This window comes from Sitophilus oryzae, unplaced genomic scaffold, assembly GCF_002938485.1.
Source record: "Sitophilus oryzae breed Bouriz unplaced genomic scaffold, Soryzae_2.0 scaffold_1582_pilon_pilon, whole genome shotgun sequence".
Classification (NCBI taxonomy): domain Eukaryota; kingdom Metazoa; phylum Arthropoda; class Insecta; order Coleoptera; family Curculionidae; genus Sitophilus; species Sitophilus oryzae.
Window position 1 is genome coordinate 1,105,357 of NW_022146261.1, and position 15,080 is coordinate 1,120,436.

General features: G+C 34.6%; 3 protein-coding genes across 3 annotated transcripts; all 3 read right to left on the minus strand.

Moving 5' to 3' along the window:
* Positions 1-538: 538 nt before the first annotated feature.
* On the minus strand, positions 539-1,423 carry LOC115879559. The gene has a single exon (XM_030896453.1). It carries the CDS (start codon positions 1,421-1,423, stop codon positions 539-541), a length of 885 nt encoding a protein of 294 aa, XP_030752313.1.
* Positions 1,424-1,569: 146 nt separating this feature from the next.
* On the minus strand, positions 1,570-11,925 carry LOC115879560. The gene is made up of 6 exons (XM_030896454.1): positions 11,891-11,925; positions 11,649-11,734; positions 10,024-11,558; positions 6,905-7,163; positions 3,641-3,782; positions 1,570-1,639 (listed from the first exon to the last, which is right to left on the minus strand). The coding sequence occupies exons 3-6, from the start codon at positions 11,527-11,529 to the stop codon at positions 1,570-1,572; spliced, it is 1,977 nt and encodes a 658-aa protein (XP_030752314.1). The 5' UTR covers positions 11,530-11,558; positions 11,649-11,734; positions 11,891-11,925.
* A 901-nt stretch (positions 11,926-12,826) lies between these two features.
* Positions 12,827-13,531, minus strand: LOC115879561. The gene has a single exon (XM_030896455.1). It carries the CDS (start codon positions 13,529-13,531, stop codon positions 12,827-12,829), a length of 705 nt encoding a protein of 234 aa, XP_030752315.1.
* Positions 13,532-15,080: the final 1,549 nt, after the last annotated feature.

Sequence of the window (15,080 nt, forward strand, 5' to 3'; positions counted from 1 at the left end):
CCAATCATATGCTCCCCTACAAAACCATCCCAAACACTTGCTTTAACTCCTGTTCTTCATTAATCAACACATCAGGCTTTTTGTGTTTTTGTGGGGACACGCACCCATGTGTTTCAAAATTATTAATAACTCTTGATATAGTAGGTAAAGATGGAATTGGCCTATTTACAAAAATTGTTTGGAAAAATTGTTTGTATGTCCCGATAAGACCTATTTTGGAAATACCATTTTACGATTTCCAATTTGAATTTTCTCACGAACTTCTTAAACATCCATTATTTTACTTAAAAAATAAATTTGACACGAGAGCTGTAGCGAGAATCTATGTATTCGTTTTGGCTATTAAAACACGAATAAATACAAATTCTGTAACATTCTTATCACATATCTACCTATTTTTATTTTATCGCATTTTTTCGCCTGTTTTTTATCCGGCGGACGGGTATACGCTAATTCGTCCGGTTCTGCCTATGTTACTACTACGGTGGTCCGGTCTGTATACATTAGTTTCACGTCGTCGAGCCATCATTTCTTCATATCAGGGAGAAGGTTGCCCTGAAGAACTTGCTGAAGCAGAACTGGAATGTGGATTAGTTTCCCGTGAAGCCATCCTTCCATTATAGCAGGGGGAAGGTAGCCTATTTCTTGAATAATTTATTTGTAACCAATTGTTTGCATTCGGGCCTTGCCTATTCTCGCTTGGTCGAAGTTGACTTTCATTATTCGTGAGAAGTGGTGGTTCAAAAATATTCAAAAGGCGTGCCTGCTCGCGCGAGACGGTGTGAAATACGTTTCTTCGGACTACGTGCTGTGATTGTAGGGGCATTTTATTGGTCTGCTCATACATTGACATAAAAAACAGGTACAAATCGTCCTTAGGAGCTATTCTTTCTTTCAATCTTTTTCTTCCTTGCTTTCTTTGTTTTGCCCGTTCTTCGCGTTGCTCAATGGTTTTCTTTAATAAGCTGTCAATATCGACTTTTTTCACCTTCTTCTTTGATTGGGACGGTGGCGGTATAGCAGGCTCATAATTTGCAGGCGAATTACCTGTATCATCCTCATCCGTATCAACGTTGAAATTTTGTGGTAAAACCGATGCTTCATCATTCTCCACGTTGTTAGCAGGGTCATCAGAATGTAGGCTTTCAAATTCTATATGTTGCTCTTCTTCACTAGGTGTTTCAGAACGATCTTCGACATCATCCATAAAATTGGTATCACGGCTTTCATTCACCATATACCGCAACAAGAATTCCATTTGAGCTTGGAACTTCCATGGTTTGATGTCTGTAGCACCAACTCTACTTCTTCTCAGACGTTTCTGTCGTCGTAGAGCATCTCTATGATTATTTCTTAATTTTATCCAAGCACTTTTGGCCTCGTCACCCGAAAAATAGAAACAAAATATATAATAATCACGCATTTTCTGTGTCAAATGCACAAGTACGACTGGGGATGCAACATCGTTCATAAAAACATCGATGTTTCGGTGACAAGTATCGATGTTAAAAAAACATCGGTATAAAAATCGATACATCGATGTTTATGCGATGTTATATTTTTTCTTATTTAGGCACGACTTAAAACGTGGTCAGGGAAGGGACTATGAAGATGAAGGGACATTTCAAAAACATAGAAACTACAAAAGAAAGTATTTAGCTATATTTACCTATACATATTTAACAGAACTTTTTTTACTAAACTAAATAAATTGGATAGTAATAGAAAACACATATAAAAATATTTATTTTGAGAAACACAATTTATTTTTTTGAATTTAATAATTTTGAAATGGAGTTAAGAAAAAGAAGTTTTGATAATCTAGTTCCCAGAAGTCTATTTCTGTCTTGAGTTATAGTAGCCCCAGCTTCCGAGAACAAGCATTCGCTTGGCACAGACGTAGCTACGATAGGGAGGTATATCATTGCAATCTTTGCAAGTTTTGGAAAAAGCGATTTCATATCTTCCCAAATCCCAAATTTCTATAGCGTCTCTTTTTATTGGTGTAACAGGAGACGTTAGGTACATCTGGACTTCTGTTTCGCTAATGGTTTCTGTTGTAGCTGTAGCAGATGATTTGTTTTTCATATTCTTGTGTGTCAACTGTTTATGATATTTCCAAATGTCGAATTCCGAATCATCTTTATCAGACTCATCAGATGTATCATTCTTGGTCGTAGGTGAGTTGTTATATTCCCGTACACATTTGTTAAATAATTAATTACTTTGCCTTTGGCTATAGCATTTTTGAAATGCATAAGCTTGAATCTTGGATTAAGAGTGGTTGAAATGGCAAGAATGGCCAGATTATTCTATATTATCAAACCTTCGTGCTAATTGCTTTATTATTTCCACTTTGAATTGTAAATTCATTTCATTCTTAGGTTTAATATTTTCTACTACTTCCCGGACGCAACTAATTAGTGGAATAACTTTGCTCACTGTTACGTAACTATCTCCAGAAAATTCTTTTGTTAATTTCTCAAAGGGGCATAGTAATTCTATTATTTCTTTGACACATTCCAGTTCATCGCTTGAGGTCATCGGGGGTGTTTCTGGTCAAGCCAAAAGTATTGTTCCTACAATAGATACTAACTGCCTGAATCGTTCTAGCATATAATAGCAAGAATTCCATCTTGTGCGAACATCAAGTATCATTTTTTTTGTTTCACCTTCTTTCAACCCCATCTCTTTTTGTCTTTTCCGCAACTCGTTACTTGCATTTACGCTCCTTTTAATATATTGTAACGTTTTTAGTTCGTTACATGTCTTTTTTATATATAATATATGATGACTGGCCTATCATCACCGGATTCCCTCTCGTTCAGGCCGGTTACGTCAGGTTACATAATAATTTATCTACTTACCACTCTAAAAGCAAAAGCAACAGTAAAGGGTGTAATATATAAATACTGAATGCAAAATGCCACAATGCCCCAATCATATACGTATAGAAAAATACAAAGATAAAAGATATTAAAAAACTTTATGGAAGTTTAAATATTTTAAAATTTGACTTCTTAAATGTATTTACGATGTAAATAAAACTGTATTATTTCAAATAGCTTTATTTTTATTAACATGGACAACATCAGAATGATTAGCTATAAATACAAAAGATAACAACAAAGTTTCAGTCCTTAAGATTATACCTACCTATATAAAACATACTATGCCTAAAACTATGTAGGTAGGTATACAAAATTTACAAAACTTGAAACAAAAAAGGAACACTTATGTAGTTGGACAAATCTAACTGGATATTAACTATAAAAAACAAAACAGTAAAACAAAAAAAACATCATAAAATCAGTTCTTCTAAGATCATAGAAACTAAAATCACACCCAAACAAATAGGAACTTATTCTCTGGATAAAACCAAATGGATTGTGATGATTTCTAACTTTTCAGAGAGGCCTGGAACTGAGTTTTTCATTTCATTTTAAGTTTGAAAAGGGAGACGGGACATAGAATAATATTATAATTTAAAAAGTTTAGCTGTTATTAAACATGAACAAAATACTTATATGTAGGTGGAGCAAACAAATTTACTTTATTATAAATATTTTTATTATAATTAATTATTATTTTTATATGTTTTTTTATGAGGGGATTTAATAATATCTGCTGCTTTTCCAACAATTGCATTAAGGCTTTTCTTTCTTCTTTCTCTTGGAGGAACTTTTCTTTTTGAAAAGCAAGCTTCTTCGATTCCAGTTTTTGTCTGTTACTTTCCAGTTCCAAAGCCTTTTGTCTTATTGCTAGTTTAGCAGCATTTTTTCCTGTAAATATTGGATAGTGTTTTTTTTAATTAGTTTTTGCTACCCTTCCACCCAAGCATGGGGCAATCACATTTAAAAGCAGTGCTGTACATTTCGATCTGTGTACTCTCTTAAGCAGTTCAGAGCAATGCTCCGCTGTAAAGACAGCTATTTTTAACTCGGCTATTTTTATTTGCTTGGAAATATGTAGTGGCATAAATTCGGTGATTTTCTTACTAGGACCAGCCCTGGGTCCGTATTCTGTAACTTTGACATGAAAACGTTACACTTTTAAAGCGGTGAGCGCAATATTCGATCAGTGAAACGCAAGGCAGTCGATTTGCTTGTCTCGTTGCCATGCGAATCGTGTTCTGGATACGCGTTGAGCACATATTGGCAACATCACACTTTCTAATGTAGCTAATAGTTAAAAGTTGATAACTGACGGATATAACAATGAAAAATGTCAATGTTACGTGAATTTCATAACCTATCATTGAGTTATGTCAAGCTATTTTTCTATGTATGTCATTATTCTTATTATACGAGGGAAATGTTGAAGACGCTTCTCAGCATTTTCGATGTTTTGAACATTTATAGCTGCCAAGTCGTAAATTATCAATTCCTTATTGCGGAATTTATAGAAGAAATAGTAATTTTCACCAAAGAGTTAACACACAAAATCACAATTTTTTCGATTTTCACTGACAGTTCGACAAGCAAAACGATCCTTTATGGCAACCGTTTTCAAAGCGCTCAGCGCAATCAGTAAATACGTAAGTCATTAATTAAGCGCGCGCTCAGCGAAAATTAACGTCATATACGCTGAGCGTCTAAAAGCGCTTAGAAGAATACGGGCTCTGGAGTTCTTCATTGCCTGGATGTGTTTTTTGGATTTACTATGCAGCAGCAGATCCTTTTTGTGGGCAATTAGTGAACATCTGCATACCTTACAAAAAGCTTTTTTTTCGTCTTGTAAATCGGGGGCAATCCATCCTAATGAAAATTTATTTATAAGCGCCTATTTATAAATTCAAAAATAAATTCCTTTTAACCCATTTATTTGCTCTCAAACACTTCTATATTTATTCGACATATTTGACTAAAGCATTAAAAAACTCCAACCACAACTAAAAAGTTCAAACACTTCAAACTACCAATACCGGGGAATCCCGAAAACAATGGCATCCAACTAGGGTTCCCAACTTGAGCATCGGCGATTCCGGGACAATTAGCTTTAAGCTTTTAAATAATTCAAACAAAACAGTAAATATTAGAATTTTTTATTTTTAAACATGAAACATAACATAGATAAGTAGGAAAAAATATAACATAGAGTTATAAACATAAAACATAACATATAGATAACTTTGGTAATTAGGAAGTGTAGGTGAATGGTAAGTAAGTACCTACTTAAAAAAACTAATAAATATTATTGGCAAAAATAACAATTAAACCACAAAATAAACGCTTTTTACTTTTCATTGCTACTTAAATCTATATTTTTGTTGAGATCGTGCAGCATGAAGCAGTTTTTGATCTGATTTAACTAGAGCCAAAAAGTCCTCACACTTTAAATTAAAATTTAGTCTTACTTGTATTTCTGATTTTACCTGAGATATACTCAATCGATTTCTTTCCTTGGTCCACAATGCTTCGATAATGCTGAAAACACGTTCGCAAAAAGCATTGCCGACAGGAATCGACATTATGTAGGAAACTAATTTAAACATTTCATTTAAGTTATCACTGGCAACATCAGCACTAAAAATCTGAACCCACTTTTCCATTACATTTTTTTCAGAAAAAGATTCGAGATTTTCAATAATATTATTAACTAATATATAGTCATTATATAACTCGTCTTGATCTATATCTATTTCCATTAGATCAAGAAGCAATTGTATTTTCTGCCAATCTAGCTTATTATTTTTCAAATCTAAACACGCCAAACTTGCAAGAAAATCATTATTAAAATCATACCATTTGTCAAATAATTTAAACACCTGTTCAAAAAGCATACTGCCTGTCTTTCAAATTGCAACCTTTTACTATCTGTCATTTTTCTAATCATTCGGTTGGCAGAATTACCATAAAATTTGTCGGATAGTCTTTGCCCCAAATTAACTTTTAAATTATTCATTAGTGAATGTAATTCTATTACAGTGGTTTCATTATGTTCTAATTTCAGTATGATGTTTTGAAATATTACCAATATATTTTGAACAAAATAAAGTAGTGCAAGAACTAACGATTCCTCGTCATCTTCATTAAATACTTCCCAAATTATTTTGGAACAGTTTTCTTCTCCTTCAGATAAGAAATATGATTTAAGTGCTGGCCAGTTTAACAATAGCCTATCTATTGCTGGCAATAAAGATAGCCATCTAGTTGCAACATGTCTTAACAAATCCTTATATTCTAATTCTACAAATTCAAAAAAACTTTTTAGAGCTTGTACACGTTTGGCAGAACTTGAAAATTCGTTATATAATTTTATAACAAAACTTTCAATATCAAAATTTAATCCTTTGCTGGCAAACTTTATTGTGTTATGTAAAATGTGACATTTACAATTACTGGCAATTAGCTTACTGTTAATTGCCTTCAATTTTTGAAATACTGAACAGCGAACACCGAAATTGACAGATGCATTATCTCCACTATAGCTAGTAACATGTTCAAGATTTAGATTATTATTTTGTAATTTTTCAATAATTTGGTTGGCAATAGCTTCGCTAGTTTCATCTGAGTCCTCATAGAAATCTAAAACTCCCCGAACAATTCCTCCACTTCTAGAAAAAAATTGTACACATAGCGGAAATAGTTTTATATTTCTCCTATTTGACGCATCGGACGCCACGGAATAGTAAATCGACTTTTTTAAATTATCTAGTAAGCATTCTTGAGATTTTGGAGCTAAAACACCTTCCACGATACTCGCAGCTTTTGTTCTTCCACAAGAAATCTTGAGCAAAATTTTAGAATCAGTGATTAACTTGGGTAGAACTTGTTATGACAATCCTGAGCATTGTAACTTATTTGATGCCTAACTGAATGGTATGTGTTCACTATTTCAATAAGGGTAACTTCTTCCTCTTCTTTAGTAAACTTTTTTACAAAAAATGTACGCAATGACTTACTTGATTTTAAATCACGAATATTATTCTTATGTTTTTGACTATTACAATGATTTTCAACTGCTCTTTTTCCCTCAAACTTTACTGTAAAATGGGCACTACATAGTTTGCACATCCCATGTTCAGCGTCTACCTTTTTGATATGTTCGAACATATCTTCCCATTCTGGAATGAACGTACAATAGCGCTTAATTTTCTTTTTTTGAGGTTGAGAGGAATGGGGAGCTTCATTTTCTTCCATTTTACGTTTTATCAATAAAATCTAATAAACAGAAATTAAGTATATATTAAAACAAAATGCTCAATGTTACAAATAACTTTTCTTTACCTACTGCCGAGATTGCCGAAAAGAAAAATAAGCCAGACTCAATCTTCGCAAATCGCAGCGCACTAACGATATTTTATCACTATTTAATATTTAACCTCGCACACACAACCTCGCACCTCGAGAAATCAACACTACGGCGTATGCGCGACGCGACGCGGCAGTCGAGCAGTCGGTCGTCAAAGTTCGCAGCGTTGCCGGTTGCCCTAAATTTCTGAATATCGTAAAAATACTGTTAAAGATTAAAAAGTTAAAAATTTCCGGGATTTTTAAGGTCCCGCCCAAGGTAAAACTTTCGCTGGGACAAACTTTCTGATTCCTGGTTAATCCCGGCTAAACCGGGACGGTTGGGAACCCTACATCCAACATAAAAATGTGCAAACGGCTGATCAAGTAAATAGGTTTCTTGTATTGTGCTAAACCGCTTAGTGAATTGAATAATTTTATACAAAGATAATAGATGTCGCCACAGTAATCCAGACAATATTTTTTTATAATGTTACTAGGACCTAGCAGGCCAAGAATCCTCAAGTAAATATTTTTTCCCCACCAGAAATCCCCAGAAAAAATTCAGTCCTTTACAAAGATGCAACCGGGGGGCATTGAAAATGATGATGAACATAAAAATGTGATTAGTGTTAATTGCATATGTACAATACACTATTACATTATTACATATGTTTAAATAACGAACTTTAACAAAAAACAACAGATTTGAACATTCACTGAAAAAGTAGTAATGTTAACATTAAGTAAAACATCAATAATAATTATGCGATTACACCTATCCGTAAAACAAACGAGCAAAAAACAAAATCAGGTTAAATACAAAACATCAGGGTAACATGATGACAGATCATGATCGATGACATAAAGAATTCTTACGGAAAGTTACACTTTACTACTTACTTTTTTTGACTGTTAAAGGCAAACCCCATTTAAACACAAAACTTTTTAACATCTACTACTATATCTAAAAGGCAATTTTTTTTTAATTACTAAATTATTAACCACGCTTCTGTTTTTCTTGGCTGTTGGGCGTCACGTCACAGATTAACAGACCCACATTTGCACCAGAATGCATGGCGATGTTGCAGACCACTAGATAGACCGGTCGTAAAATTTATGTTATACAACTTGTAGTCAATCTACACAAATACCTATTATCAAAAACTTTTTTAAAATGTGTTCAGATTTATAAGTAATAAGTCAAAAGTATAAGTCAAAATCGCAAACCTGAAATTTGATATAAGTTTTTTAGTTTTTAAATAACATTAATCAGTTAAATAATAGTTATTTATGATATAAGTGCTAAAAGTGGTATTTTAAGTGTATAGGGAAGCTTGGGAAACGACGCCGAAGGCGGAGTGTCCCATCCCTTCGAACAAAATAAAATCACACATATCATACATTATTTTTTTCTACAAACAAGTTTATGCTCGTATATATCAAGTATCAAGGTATTATTACTTTTTACGTTAATGAATAATTCATATCGAGGGCTGAAAGGCAGGACCTCGTAACTTGTGGAGGATGAATTTTACAGGAGAGCAAATAAACTCAATATTTTTTAAGAATTATGTAATAAGGAGTTTTATTTGGGTCTGATTTTCAAGTAGCATGTTTGTTTGATATAAAATTTGGATTGATTTTTATTCACATAGTTATTTTTGTCGGATACGAGGTTGAAAGTAACCGTTTACGAGGAAATGCACTAATAATTAAAACAACGTTTAAAGGAATAATACCTAACAATTTATTAAAAATATTTAGAAAAAAACTGTTTTTAACAATTCTATTGCTACAAAATAGACTATAAGATAAAAAAACACAAATAATAATTTGGATACAAAATAATTCAACACTTTGGAGCGTATTAAAAGTGACAATAAATAACTAACAGACTTGAGGTAGCCACTTTTACTATGAAGAGAGTAATATTATTTTATTAAAAAAATATTACTAAACAACTTTATTTTTACAAAATAAACAAAACAAAAACAAAAATGTGCAGTCTTTTCCGGCTTTCATTTTGCATGGAAAGGAAGATTATCATAAAATGCCCAACAATCTTGGGGTATGCATTTTTTTATCGTTTGAAGATGGTCATACTTCGTTTTAGTAATTTTGTTTCTTTGAGTGTACAAATGGGGAAATTTAGTCAATTGGAAATTAATTTTGTTCGGACGATTGGGCAGCTCACTAAATAATTTATCGTTAAAGTCTAGTTTGTATTTAATCACACCTTGAAAATACTCTAAGGCGCGGATCTCGGTAACGACTGCTGTTTTAGATGGTCTTATTGATCTATACTTCATTAAATCCTTTTGACTAAAATCTCTGAAAAAATCAAAATCTTTCGTTTCTGTTTTGTATGGTGGTGACTGTCTGGCTTCGCTAGTTATTCGTAAATAGTCACTGGGAAGATATATTTCCTTATTTTTTAATCGCCTTTCTATTGTGCTATGTACTGAGTCGCACTCCATCTGTGTGTGACCCTTTTCCAGAAATTTTTGAGTTATTTTGATGTTATGTTTTTCAGATAAGTACAATAGAGCATTAGATAGAATCGCGTTCCTGTTTTGTGCTGTACACCCATCTGAATAAATTATAATAGGTTTTTTTTCACCCCTATTAAGAAACTGGTGTTCAAGAAAATCAACTAAAAATGAAGCGTAGGTTGAGGCCTGCCCATCTGCCTGGGTCTCATTATACCAATAGCATACTACTTCTTTAGTGGCAAGATCATAAAATGTAAAATTATGGCAGCACAATTTAGTTTTATAATAAAGTGTACTTGCCGGAATCTGCGGTGACAGTTTAACAGCCTGGACATCATTGTAATAACATGACATCTTTTCTCTAGAGCATCTGCTTTATCTCTTTCTTTCTCAGCTCTAGCTGTATTTTTTGCTTCGATGTGCTTCTGGTAATCTTCTTCAGGTACATTTCCGTTCTTAAACATAAAGCAAACATCGCACTGATCTTTTCGAGGCGAAAAAATAGCAATCTTCATTTTTTTTGCCATCTGCCTTAGAAGCTTAGAGGAAAGAACATTACGATTGTTATCTGCGCACTGTTTTTGGTAAACCTTAAACAGATCATTCCAGGACTGAAAAGTTTGCTCCAGATACAGTTGCTGTGTGTCTTTTCTACAATAATGGGATGGAAGTTTATTTAATTTGCCCAGAAATGCCTCTAGGAATTCTCTATCTTCTTTAAAAATATCTTTTCGTTTCGACCTCAAAGAAACATCGACTTCATTACTTTTTATCATCCCATTATTTGCTGATAAAGCCCAAGATCTTGCAGACCACTCTCCTAAGTTTAGTGTGTTGAGATACATCAACTTACAAACTGGAATGTGAGCATCATTTAAAATCAAATGATATTTCAATGTCACTGATCGTCTTGAATTATCTGCTTCGGGTCTTTTCCGGGGACAAACTTGAACTGTGGTCGCTACAAAAACTTTACGTTGCTCCCATGACATGTCGGACCAGAATTTCGGAAAAATTCTGTTTCTATCGTCATCCGTAAATTTCAGGCACTGTTTTGAAGGATCTTTACAATTACATCGATCTTTTAGACGTCTTTCATTCCGAGGAGTGTCGTGAAATGTATTTTTTTGACCTTTTGGTTTCCGAAATTCGATGTATTTTCCTCCACTCATTCTTAGTTTTTTGTTAAGATCTCTCTTTTTCTGTCCTTTTTTTCGTTTTATCAGGGGAGTCTCATCATCTGAACTTGAGATGTCTGTTTCCATTACTGTCTCTTCTTCTGTCAAGTTTACTTCATGACTCTGTAGTTCTTCCTGTTTTTCCTTTCTCACCGAAGTTTCCATTTGAAAAATATTTGGAGGTAATTCTGTTTGTTGCTGAGATTCTGTTGGCGACGTTTGATCAGGCGACTTCACTACGATTTGTTCTTGACAGTCCACAACAATCTGCATTATGTCCTCTTTGGCCGATATTACTGGATCGGAATATTTTTGGAGATTAATATCGGATAATATTCTAATCTGTTTTTTAACCAAGTTGTTTCCACAACTCAATGGGTTTTCTTGCTCATCTTTTGACGCTGAATCTCCCGTTTTAAAAATATCTGGAGTTAATTCGCTGCAAAAGCCATCTTCAAAAACGACTACTGCCTCCTGGATCATTTCCGCTACATCTTCGGAGCTCAGAACTTTATTACAATCTTCATTCCTATGGCTTGAATTTGCTATAGCTGGAATGTTTTCTTGATTCTCTCTTTGGTTTTGAACAGCTAAGGCCAGAATTTTTTTCGTTCGCGTCGACATTTTTTTAATGGTGATCCCATAAAATTCGTCTGAAAGCAAGATTTATGTAAGCATTATTAAAATGAGGTAACTAATGCACTAAAAAATGGAAATTTATTGATATTAAGCACAATAATTACCTCTGAATTGGGAAAACTCCAAAAGAAAATCCTCGTAACCTCAAAGCTTCAAAATATGCGAATCGGCAGAACCTCGTAACTGTTACCTTTAATAAATATTAATGTTTTTAAGTGAAATACCTACTAAAATTATCATAATCGTATAGAAACAAATCATCTGATCATAAAAGCACAAGAATACAAACACACACGTAAAATTAAAATAGTATTTCATTAAATTTAAAGATGTATTCGGCACTCACCTTTCATTATCATAACGGCTAATGGCGGACTGAATCGTTACGAGGTAATGCGCTGCCAGTCTGACAGAAAACACTTACGAGGTAATGTTTTATACAGATTTCGCCTTAACGGATTTTTTGTTTACTTGGGAATTTACCCAATAGATGGCAATAGTAATTCTTAATTGAAATTTAGGAAAATCTCAATTTCGATAATTTTGAGGGTTACGAGGTCCTGCCTTTCAGCCCTCGATATGTCATTCTGAAATCAAATTAATTATGAAGTTTATGGTTGCTATGGTAATATTATCGCTTCAGTGTTAAAGTAAATCACGTGATTTACTTAATCTACTTTTAGCACTAGTGCTAAAAGTAAAAAGCTGGCTTTCTGGCAAACTTGGTGTTGTTTCACTTTGAACTTCATTTCCTTTAATTTTAGAATCATCTATAAAATTTGTTTCTAAAACTACCGATTTATTATTGGTCAAATTTAAGTCCTTGGTCCCTTTAGTCTCCATTACTTTATTTTCTACATTATCAATGTCCTGGATAATTTCATTGTAATGCTCCATTTGCATGTTATCCTTTTCTATGGTAACAACTTTCTCCCATCCACTTTCCATTTCTGGAATGATTTCATGATTTGTTGTCATCTCCTGGATAGTTTCACGATGCGCCATTTCAACGTTATCCTTTTCTACAACTACTTCGCACTCACTCGCCATCTCTTGAATGATTTCATGATCTTCTATTGCTACTTGGTTTTCTACGATAACTTCCTCCCCATTGGCTTTCCATAACTAATCCGTTTTCGAACTCAATTATGACATTAGGATTTGCAGTAAGTTGTGGTAATGTTTGTTGTTTGCGTGTGATTCCAGAGTCTTTACATATTTTGTGCCAAATCAGATACACATTTTTATTTTTACTTTCCCCTGTCCATTGATCTCATGGCTTTCAGACACCGTGAGTCACCATCAGCGGATCTTGGGGGTCCACAAAGTTCAGGGAATGATTTACTTTGTGGTGTTTAAACCCTTCATGTTCCAATGTGTCGTATGACTTCCAATAGTCAGAAACAATGGTTGTTCCAGGCAAAATCCATTGCCTGATAACTGCAAGGAGGGTCGCAACTGTACGATTTTCCACTGGAACTAAAAAGACCTTCTTGGTTTCACGTTCAAAACCCCCGAAGACCCATTGTCCTTCGATGATCCGGCCCCTATTGTATTTCCTTTTCCCGAATTTCGTCTCATCAATCTCTACAATTCTTCCAATCCCACCAAGCGGAACAGACGTTCTGGTGCACCAATTGATGCATATCTCGCGACAAAATGAGGACCAGTCTACGATGGTGTGTGCTGAACAAGAAAGTTCCCTCATTATGAAGCTTTGTCGCGGAAATGACATCTTTAGCCACATCATGTACACACATGTTAGCACTGTCATGTACAGAATGTCTTCCAATTTCAGCTTCGACAACGCAAACCAAGTGCCTCTTTTGCCACTCTGTCGAGATCTGCACTTTCTCACACGTCTGTCCACTTGGTAACGTCGCTGGCACGTAAATTGTAGTGTTTCTCTGTTGATTTCCACTTGTCTGTGGCACGTTGGACATTCTGTGTATCTAGCAATAACACCGTGCTCAAGTAACATGTCCATTGTGTCCTGCCTACTGGCCAAGAGACCTACAACCTAACGTAACACCTATACTGCATCAAAATTTTTTATCTTTATTTGGAGGGCCATTGGGGAAATACTTGGTATGACTTTCCCTAATTCTCTGAAGCTGTTGAGGTTTTGCTTACCTTACCATGCTTACCAGTTAGAATAAATTAGCATCATTAGTGTACCCGAAAATGTAATGGTTCAGTCTCTGAAAATGTTTAAAAATTTGACACATGCCAAAATTTTAATAACTGAACAGTGCATCCGCTTGTAACTTTTAGTTCATTACATGTCTTTGATTATGATATATGATGTCGGCGTATCATCACCGGATTCCCTATCGTTCCGGCCGGATAATTTATTTGACGAATTTTTACGTTCTCTAGTCCACAACCCTGTTATCGTTTGGCACAACCCTGTTATCGCTCTGTGGAGGCACTGTCAACATCGCTTCTGTCAACTCTCTGTGCTGTCGACTGACTTTTGCTTTTAGCGCTCTGTAGCCTAACCTAACCATCCCGGCTTTTAGAAATCGTGATTATTTAAATCTTGCTGTATAATCTGAATCAGCTGCTATTTCAAAGCAACAGGTAAAGATGAAATATTATCCTTTTAGATTCGATATTATTACTGCATATTTTTAGGGTAGAGTTTTGGATGTCCCAATTTAACTTGTATTTGTATTTTGCTGGCACGTTAGCGTCCCTTTTCTTTTGTCCTCCAGAATGTTACGTGGAAGAAAGGACAGTTTCTTTGTTTTTTATTGAGCCCTCGGAAGTAATTCGAGGTAGGTTTATTTTGTTTATTAGACCTTGTTTGGTTTTAAACAAGAGTTTCATATTTTTAGGGTCCAAGGTACGGACTATTTACAAGGTACGGGCATTATCCAAGGTCCTAGTAGTATCCAAGGTACGGGTAGTGTTCCCTTGTACCATTATCTTATGGACGGACTGTGTCTAAGGTTATAGTCCAAGTTACAGACATTATCCAAGGTCCTAGTAGTGTTCCAAGGTACGGGTAGTGTCCCCATATTGCCACAGATGGATACAGCGTAAGCCCCATGCTGCTTCGCTCCCATTTCTAAGTCAGTAGCTACGGCTGTAGTGATTCATGGTGTCCTTATTCTGGCCCCTTTTGTTGTTTTGGCCAACAGGATCGCCGACAGACAGTGCAGAGATATGAGCCCACCTCACGCTGCTACTCTTCGAAACAGGATTGCCTCAAGAACAGCTAAGTGTAGATTTAGGTTCTGGTTTTCAGTCGATTTTCAGTCTTAACTTAACGTACATTTTAAACGATATCGTACAGACTATATTTAGTGGTTAGATTATTAAGAACATTTATGTCGATTTAGTAGTTACAATATGATTTAGATTTTAGGTTTAAGTAATATACAACTGTGTTTTCTTTCTCTGTACATGCCTGGCGCCCAATATCTGTATTTTTTTGTTTATTGTTATTAATTAGTTCTTTCCACTGAAATACCTTATCCACGACTGCTCTCCGATGAAAAGCTGCCGTTCGCAGTGGTAATGTTTATAAA

Coding starts and splice junctions, on each gene's coding strand:
- LOC115879560 (XM_030896454.1), bottom strand. CDS start 11,529: ATGTCGACGCGAACGAAAAAAATTCTGGCCTTAGCTGTTCAAAACCAA. Junction 7,164..10,023: donor GTCACCGCAGATTCCGGCAA/GTACACTTTATT, acceptor TCTGTTTATTAG/ATTTTATTGATAAAACGTAA. Junction 1,640..3,640: donor AGAAAAGCCTTAATGCAATT/GTTGGAAAAGCA, acceptor TTTCTTTTGTAG/TTTCTATGTTTTTGAAATGT.
- LOC115879559 (XM_030896453.1), bottom strand. CDS start 1,423: ATGCGTGATTATTATATATTTTGTTTCTATTTTTCGGGTGACGAGGCC.
- LOC115879561 (XM_030896455.1), bottom strand. CDS start 13,531: ATGGACATGTTACTTGAGCACGGTGTTATTGCTAGATACACAGAATGT.